Below are 8,880 nucleotides of genomic sequence, written 5' to 3' on the forward strand. Positions count from 1 at the left end.
GGGTGTGCGCGGAGAAAAGGGGCGGGGTGGTCGGAGCTGCTGTGCTGGCAGCAGTAGGCGAGGGCGCGGCTGCGGGGTTCCTGGTGCTGAGGACGGACGCCATTGGAGCCCCAGGGAAGGTAAGGACCCTGCAGCCTCAGAGCGGACAGGGAGAGGGCGAGTGGAACCCGGCACGCTGCGCCCTCCCCACCCCCACACCCGGATCTGAACAAAGCCCAGGCACTCAGAACCCGACCCCTCTTAGACCCAAGGTCTAGGTAGGACCCTCCCCCCGCCCCCTCGCCGCCCTCTCCCGGTAGGAGACGCAGGACTCTCTGATCCGAGCCCTACTTACACCGGAGCCTAGGATCCGAACCCCTTCAGCAGACCCGTGTGCTGCCTGCTGAGCTTCCTTAGAGCGGCGGCCCTACCCCCACCTCAACCACTCCTAGATCACTCCCAACCAGCTGACCCCGTTGCCCCTTTCCTGGAGTTGCAGCCCTGGGGTTTGAGACCTCCAGCGCTCCAATCCATGCCTCACCTGGTCCGAGCCCCTAACGCCCCCCACCCGCCCCCACCCCTTAGGTCTCCTCCTGTATGAGCCCAACCCAGACCTCAATCCGCTGAATGCCCCCGCCCGGACCTAGCCAGAGGGTCTCTGGATTCAGTTTCCCATAAGCTTTTCCGGGCCCCTGTTGTCTAAGCCCTCTTGTGTCATCTGCTCCCCTTTCATCGTTAAATCAAAGCCCTTTGTTTCTCCCTGTCTCCATGCACATCCCCTGTGGGACTCTTGAGACCCAAGCCCGCCAGTCCACCCCCTATTCAAATCTAGCCGCTGGGATGGGGAGCCTGCCCATCCTAAACTCCCCTTTAAGTGCCAGGTCTCTCCCACCACCTCTCTCCCTCTCCTAGAGCTCTGTCTCTGACACACTCTAACCCAACAGATACCCCTCCCCCTCCCGCGAGACCCCCCTCGCCCGCCCCCGCCTCCTCCCCCTGCCTTGCACTGCCTAGTAACCTGATGATTGCCGACCCCCCCCCCCACCTCCTGAGAAATCCCACCTCCCGCTGGATCCCGCCCCCTCCCCCTCTCCCTCCCCCTGAAGAGGCCTTACCCTCCCTCCCAGGCTGAGCTCTCTTCTCCTTGGGACCCCCAGCATGGCTGAGGGAAGCTACCGCGTGGAATCGGAAGCCTACAACGTTGAAGACATGGATGAGGGTAGTGATGAAGTCGGGGAGGAGGAGATGGTTGAAGGAAACGACTATGAAGAGTTCGGTGCTTTTGGAGGCTATGGCACCCTCACCAGCTTTGACATCCGTATCCTCAGAGCCTTTGGGAGCTTGGGTCCAGGCCTTCGCATCTTATCGGTGAGGCCCCTTGGGGGCCACCTGCTGGCCCTGGGCCTTCTGCCCCCTCCCCCATGAAGCTGCTGGGGAGGGGAGGGGCGGTGGATCAAAGGGAGGGTTGAGTGGGGGAAGGAATGCCCAGCTTCCCCAGCCTTCCCTCTCCTGCTCAGAGAAAGGGGGCTTGGGAAGGTTTGGGGGGCGGGGTGGGCGCTGGCTGCAGGGAGGAGGCTGGCCAGCACAGGGAAGCATCATGGGAGCACACAGAGCTGTCTGCCTTCCCCTACCCTTCTCTCTGGCTTTGCAGAATGAGCCCTGGGAACTGGAAAACCCTATGCTGGCTAGGACTCTGATGGAGGCATTTCAGCTGGATCCAGAAACACTTGCCAATGAGGCTGCTGCCCGTGCTGCCAACGTAGCCCGTGCAGCCGCCTCCAACCGTGCTGCTAGGGCCGCCGCCGCTGCTGCTCGTGCCACCTATAATCAGGTGGTTGCTAACCGCCCGGTGGCCACAGACCAGGCTTCAGGAGAAGAAGATACTCAGCCCATGACCTATGCGGCCCAGGCTCAGGCAGCTGCCCCGAGACAGGCAGCTGCCCCCGAGACAACCCTGGCTGCTCCATTGCCCCCTTCCTCCCAGATGCTAGTCAACAGTGAGATGGCCGCCCCCGGGGCTCTGGCAGCGTCCACTCAGCCCCAGCCAGTCTCCCAGGCCCAAGAGGCCGCTACCGAGGGCCCCAGTACCGCCTGTGCTTTCGCTCAGGCTCCATGTGCTAGTGAGATGGATGCCACCCGGCCCAAGACAGCTTTCCTGGGTCAGAACGATGTCTTTGATTTCACCCAGCCAGCAGGAGTCAGTGGCATGGCCTTTCCACGCCCCAAGAGGCCCGCCCCGGCCCAAGAGGCTGCCCCAGAGGGCCCCAGTGCCGCCTCCTCGGGGGTGCCCCAGGCGGCACCTGCCAGGGAGGGGGCAGCCACCCGGCCCAAGACGACCAAGTCCGGAAAGGCTCTCGCCAAGACTCGGTGGGTGGAGCCTCAGAATGTTGTGCCAGCAGCTGCCACCAAGGCCAAGGTGGCCCCGAGCATTCCTGAGCCCGAGGGTGCAGCTGCCACCGCTCAGCACAGTGCTGAGCCCTGGGTCAGGATGGGAGGCAAGAGGACCAAGAAGGTGAGACCTCCCTGCTATCTCCCATCCCCCCTTGCTCCCCTCCATTCTCTGCTTAGTCCTCATCCCTGCCCCCTCCTCCCCCTCCCCTCCCCTCCCCTCTCCCCTTCTCTCAGCTTGTGCATGTTTGTCCAACCCAAGTGCAATAGCGTGCTTTGACTGCACAAAGTCTCTGCCCTCAGGCCTGGAGGGAGAAGAGGTTGGCTCAGTGCCGGGCACGTAGTAAGCACTCAGCACACGTCATCTGCTGCTTGTACTACTTGATTTCCAAGCACCTGCTCTGGTTAAGATGTGTGCTGGGCACTTTTGCACGGCGAACCTGGTAGCCCTGGGTCTCTCCTCCCTCTCACGCTATAGTCCAAGCACCTGGATGATGAATATGAGAGCAGCGAGGAGGAGAGAGAGCCTCCTGCGGTCCCACCGACCTGGAGAGCGTTGCAGCCCCCATTGACGGTGCGGGCTCAGATGGCTCCCCGGCCCCCCATGGCCCTGAGGTCCCAGGTACCCTCAAGACACGTACTGTGCTTGCCACCCCGCAACGTGACCCTTCTGCAGGAGAGGGTAAGAAACCTGCCTTTCCCCCATCTCCCACCTCTCCTCTCCTGTGGGCCAGTTCTTGGAGGTCACCCATGTCTTGATCTCCCTGTGCGGTGCTCCTTCTCCAGGCGAATAAGTTGGTGAAATATCTGATGATTAAGGACTACAAGAAGATCCCCATCAAGCGCTCAGGTAGGCAACCCGGGCCCCCTCCCCGAGCTCTGCCCTTCCATTGTCCCATCTGGCATCAGATGCCTCCACCCAGCATGCCCAGCTGATCGCTGCATTTGCACAGTAAGGGGGCTGGGGCTGGGGGTGGGGATGGGGGTGGGGGTGGGGTCCCCAACGGTGCTCCCCTCAGCAGGGCTGACCGAGGGGCTGCTGCAGCTCTTTGGCCCCTGCTCAGCCCAGGTGCTCTCTCCACTTCTCTCACCTCCTGCAGACATGATGAAGGATGTCATCCGAGAATACGACGAACATTTCCCCGAGATCATTGAACGAGCAACATACACCCTGGAAAAGGTGGGCGAGTGCCTGGGCAGCTCACGGTGGTGCCAGAGCTGCAGGGGAGCCTTGAGCCCTGCAGCTCCTTGAGGCCCCCTTTCAGTACTACCTGCTCTGGGAAAGCTTCCCTAGCTTCTCCTCCTGGGAGCACCCACTGCATACTTCCTTCCCTGGAGGTTCCCTCTCCCTCGGGTTCTTTCGGTGTCCCTTGTCTCCTGAAGTGGGTTCTGTTGCTTTGGCCAATGCCAGAGCTCCCACAAGGCAGTCCCTCTGCAGCCTCTCTTCTTGAGTCTTCCCTATGACTTCGGGGTCCCTGCTGAGGGAAACTTCTAATGGGGAACAGAGGGACTGCCTGCAGGACAGGCAGTGTGGCTTTCTGCTCTCATGCTGTTTCCTCCCCCATGTAGAAGTTTGGGATCCACCTGAAGGAAATCGACAAGGAAGAACACCTGTACATTCTCGTGTGCACGCGGGACTCCTCAGCTCGCCTCCTGGGAAAGTAAGAAAGGGCAGGAGGGTTGGGGCCTTCCTCACTGGTGCCTCCCCCTCCCCTTCTTCTCAGAGAAATGGGAAAACAGGGGCCTTGGTGCCTGGCACAGCTCCCACCCACCATTAGTGGTGCCCAGTGATTAGGGGATGAAAGGGGAAGTAGCCTGGAGTGAAGCCTTGGTACTCACAGGGCTCCCCCCTACCCCCCCCACCCCACTACCACACCACCCGGTCTTCCCAGGAAAGCAGGCTCCTTGTTGCCTGCCTCTTCCTGCTACGTGCCTGGTCTGGGCTTGGCAGAGTGGTCCTGGGAGAAGGAGGCTTCCCATCCAGTGTGACTCCTAATGCTCAAAGGGCAGGGGAGGTCTGGATGCCCCCTCTAGACACACTGTTGCCAAGTGGTTGCTCCCCGCCTGAACCCACGTGTTTGCATCCACATTTGAGGCGCGAAACGACTCAGTCTCAGACAGAGGAATGAATGGTCTGGATGAGAGAACAAGCCATATGTAGAGTGGGAAGACCACCCGGTCGCCCAGCCATCTGGGAAGAGCTAGTTGGGTGAGCAAGCCCTAGTCCCTGGGGCAAACGGCTGCTGGACAGGATCTCTCTTTCTACACCTTCAGGACCAAGGACACTCCCAGGCTGAGCCTCCTCTTGGTGATTCTGGGAGTCATTTTCATGAATGGCAACCGTGCCAGCGAGGGTGAGTGGCTGGGTCCGCAGCTGGGGGGTTGCCCACAGTCAGCTTTGTGTGCTGAAGTCTCGTGGCTCTTCTCCCCTCACAGCTGTCCTCTGGGAGGCACTGCGAAAGATGGGTCTGCGCCCTGGGTATGATTGGGCTCTCGGCTTCCCCCTCTCGGCGTTGTCCTTGGGTACCAGTGGCCCTGGGATGGGATTAGCTTGGGGGCCTAGTGCAGGGGAGTGGACGTCTTGGACTGGGTAGGGCTCAGAGGGTGCATGGGGAAGTGGTCCTGAACTCTCCTCCCCTCTCTGCTCCATGTCCCTTCTCTGTTCCCAGATGAGATCCAAGAGAACCCATCAGAATTAGGGGTTCCAGTCACAGCCTTGCCTAAGGCATCCCTGACATGTGTGGCCCTGTGACCCCTGCTGCCATCCCAGGCCTCCATGGGGATGCCCCTGCCCCCCCGCCCCCCGGCCCCGCGCGCTACCGGCTGGGAAGCTCTCCGCCTTGATAGGGAGTGCTCCTGCCCCCATCTGGGCACTGCCACTGTCTATAGTTAGGGATTCCTTTCCTGGCCTTCAGGGTGAGGCACCCATTCCTTGGAGATCTGAGGAAGCTCATTACGGAGGATTTTGTGAAGCAGAAGTAAGTAGTGGCCAAGTTAACTTTGTCTCACGCTCATGCATTCCTCGTGGGTTGGTCTGGCTGCGCAAGCCATTCCCCGTGCCAGATCTTGGCACCAGAGGGATAGGTGTCTCTGGTGTGAGGGTGGGCGGGGTATGTGAGTGTTGTCAGGGAGTAGAATTCCAGCGCAGCCTTGGGGAAAAGGAGTCGAAGTTGACAGAGTATTAGAACCACACTGCCATTTGGTCCCTGCCCCGCGGGCTGCAGGAGAACTTCTCCTGCTTTCCATCCCAGGAACCTGGGGCTCAGAGAGTGGAAGTCTGAGTATGGCCCTGGCTAGTAAGGGGCCCATTGGGTCCTGGAGCCCCGTGCTCCAAAAACTTTCTGGTCAGGCCCACCCTGTCCTACCTAGGTCCTTGGAGAACACACAGGTGACACTTGCACGTGCCCACGTGCACGCAGACGCGCGCAGGCGCGCACACGCAGAGTGGAGGGCATGCACGGAGTGTGCCGCTTTTCTCCCCTTTACGGTCCTCTTCTATGGTGGATTGTCCCAGGGTTCCACCAGGCCGTGGGTGGGGGCCTGTGATGGAGTGTGCTCATGGCAGGGGGCCTGAAGAAGTGGCTTCTGTGCTTACAACACACCCGACGGGAATCTGGGTTCATTGTGACAAGGGGCATGAAACTTGTGGCCTTCCTCCAGACAGATACCCGACACGTGTCCCACCCCGCACCTCGATGTGGCTTCTTTGTAGGCCTCCGTCCTGGAGGCAGAAACCCCAGGAGTGAGCGTGGGAGCGAGGCATGGGCTGGAGGGCCGGGACGGTCCTCCCTCAGGAGCTGAGCTGCAGTATCGGGGCTGGGCAGGGGCTACCTGGGGTCCCTTGGTGCAGCGACAGGTCTGCCTGGCTGGAAGCAAACGTTTCTCTTCCTCTTGCACTGAGGTACCTGGAATACAAGAAGATCCCCAATAGCAGCCCACCCGAGTATGAATTCCTCTGGGGCCTGCGAGCCCGTCACGAGACCAGCAAGATGAGGGTGCTGAGATTCATCGCCCAGGTAACAGAGAGCCTCCGTTTGGGGCCCGGCGGTGGGGTGTGGGTTTGGTACTTGCCGTACCTTCTCTGGTTCTTGGCTATGGCCTCCTCCTGAGGCCATTGGTCCAGTGAGGATCCGGACAGGTTCCTAAGTCGGTAACTTAGGCAAGTTCACAGGTGTCGTAAGTGTGAGGGATGGGGTGAGGTCCCAGGGCTGGCACGGAGTCATAGGAGAGTCGGATTCCAGTGGTCTTGACTTTTTTTTTTTTTTAAGATTTTATTTGTTTATGTATTTCTCAGACAGAGATTACAGGTAGGCAGAGAGGCAGGCCGAGAGAGAGGAGGAAGCAGTCTCCCCGCTGAGCAGAGAGCCTGATGGGGGGCTCGATCCCAAGACCCTGGGATCATGACCTGAGCCGAAGGCAGAGGCTTTAACCCCCTGAGCCACCCAGGGCGCCCCCGGTCTTGACTTTTGTCATGACCGTGCACCGCCCATGGGAGGGTTGGATGGCTGGAAGCAGGTGCTCAGTGAACATGGGGTAGCTGTGTGGATGGCGTCTGTTACTCTACCGCAGAATCAGAACCGAGACCCCCGGGAATGGAAGGCTCATTTCCTGGAGGCTGTGGATGACGCTTTCAAGACGATGGACGTGGATATGGCTGAGGAACATGCCAGGGCCCAGATGAGAGCCCAGATGAACATCGGGGATGAAGCGCTGGTTGGACGCTGGAGCTGGGATGACATACAGGTGGAGCTACTGACCTGGGATGAGGACGGAGATTTTGGTGACGCCTGGGCCAGGATTCCCTTCGCTTTCTGGGCCAGATACCATCAGTACATCCTGAATAGCAACCGTGCCAACCGGAGGGCCACCTGGAGAGCTGGCGTCAGCAGTGGCACTAATGGTGGGGCCAGCACCAGCATTCTAGATGGGCCCAGCACCAGCTCCACCATCCGGACCAGAAATGCCGCCAGAACGAGTGCCAACTTCTTCTCCTGGATCCAGTAAGCTTTTCGGTGGCTACATGAAACTCCGAGGGAGGGGGTGGGAAGGGGCTGTGAGAAGTTAGGTCGGGGGCTGGGGAGGCAGGCCTGGGTGCAGGGTCGGGGAACAAAGAGTTATGAGAGACACTTGTTTTGTTCTTCGCGTCCCTTCCCTCTCCCGTTATCGATAGTCCTGTTTCAGCTTTTGTCTTGTGTTACAGACAGCGCTGATGAACCGTGGCCGTCCCTCACCGAGCCAGAGTGCCTCCTCGGATCCCTCCTTAACACAGCACTCTAGGCAGCTTCTACCAGCCCATCCAAGGTGGCATGCAAGATGAAGCTCTCTTTGCCCTTCCTGCTTTTGGTGTGTGCTTTTGTCGTGCGCTTTTGTCGTGTTTCCATGTTTTTGGTATCAGTGTTCCAGTAAAGTTGCAAAATTATTTGGGACGTTTCCTCCTTTATTTGCTCACGTACCTGTGCCCGTGGTGCTCTGAGTGGCACGTGGTTGGGGGCTGTGACCTAGACACTACCCGCCTCTGCCTGGAAGGCAGCAGGTGTGGGGAGGGTGCTGGGGAGATGTGGAGAGGTGCCAGCTGAGTGTCTAGACCATGACTTTCGACATCGTGACATGATTTCCTATGTGGTACAACCCCAGTTAAGACGCCGGTGGTGGGGGAGGTGGCAGGAAAAGGGACGGAGTGGAAGGCTGTGGGCTGGAGCCGCTGTCCCTCCCACCAAGGAACCGGGCCCACCTCCTCCTCCCCATCTTTGGAGGTGCCATCTTGGAACCCTTCCCTCCTCCTCCACACAACTTCAGCACCTCATCCCTCCCTCAGATGGAGGCTGAAGGACGATGAGATAGGCCTTGGCGACGTTCTCACCCCTCCAGCAGGTTGAAGGAGGAGGCATCGTTGCCCACAGAGTAGGTTCAAGGAAAACAGACCTCGACAGCCTGTGACCCTGACCCGAGGCCAGTTGGTGGGCTCCGGAGCTCTTCTTCACTGGAAGCAGGGCCCTCCCAGTGAAGCCAAGGCCGCGCCTATATCCTGGTGTCTTTGAGGGCTGGGGGGAGTCCCTGTAGGAGTGGGGCTGGGACTGGAGTCCCTCCAGTGACTGGCAGTGAGAGCAGAGACGCCTGGGAAGGGCTCAGTGGCAGGTTGGGGCAGTGTCCGGAGCTAAGTGATGTCCATAGTTGGGAGGACGAGGCCCCAGGTTAAGAAAGAGTGAATCGCGTAAGGGCCCCCGCACCCCACTGCCTCTTTTCCCGAGGAAGAGGTTCCCTTCTCTCCCCCAGCCTTGGCTCCGGACCCAGATCCAGGCACATAATTTCACAGGCCCAGTGAGGAATGAGGAACGTGGGTCCCCTTGCTCAAAAATGAGGAAGAATTCCAAGAGACTGATGGCTTAGCCGTGAACTGGGTGCACAGCCCCTCCGAGCATAAGGTCATCTGGGGCTTCATAGGTCACAGCCCCAGGAAGCTAGCTGTATAAGTTTTCCTCCCCTGAAGTCGGGCCTCAGCTGGGCTTCTGCCAT

The 8,880-nt window shown here is 59.8% G+C and overlaps 1 protein-coding gene and 1 non-coding gene across 3 annotated transcripts; both read left to right on the plus strand.

Moving 5' to 3' along the window:
* On the plus strand, positions 1–7,786 carry LOC116583033 (melanoma-associated antigen D4). Of its 2 annotated transcripts, none has more exons than XM_032330954.1 (13): positions 1–119; positions 1,107–1,347; positions 1,631–2,491; positions 2,846–3,049; positions 3,154–3,217; positions 3,468–3,547; positions 3,937–4,028; positions 4,642–4,721; positions 4,804–4,846; positions 5,283–5,345; positions 6,269–6,383; positions 6,937–7,367; positions 7,568–7,786. In XM_032330954.1, exons 2-13 carry the CDS (start codon positions 1,138–1,140, stop codon positions 7,575–7,577), a joined length of 2,253 nt encoding a protein of 750 aa, XP_032186845.1. In that variant the 5' UTR covers positions 1–119; positions 1,107–1,137; the 3' UTR covers positions 7,578–7,786. The 2 variants fall into 2 exon arrangements, with proteins under 2 accessions (XP_032186845.1, XP_032186844.1); XM_032330953.1 differs by having other exon boundaries at positions 2–119; positions 1,136–1,347.
* Positions 5,915–6,044, plus strand: LOC116583846. Its single transcript, XR_004282942.1, has one exon. It is a non-coding gene; the product is annotated as a small nucleolar RNA SNORA11 (small nucleolar RNA).
* Positions 7,787–8,880: the final 1,094 nt, after the last annotated feature.

This window comes from Mustela erminea, chromosome X (assembly GCF_009829155.1).
Source record: "Mustela erminea isolate mMusErm1 chromosome X, mMusErm1.Pri, whole genome shotgun sequence".
Taxonomy (NCBI): domain Eukaryota; kingdom Metazoa; phylum Chordata; class Mammalia; order Carnivora; family Mustelidae; genus Mustela; species Mustela erminea.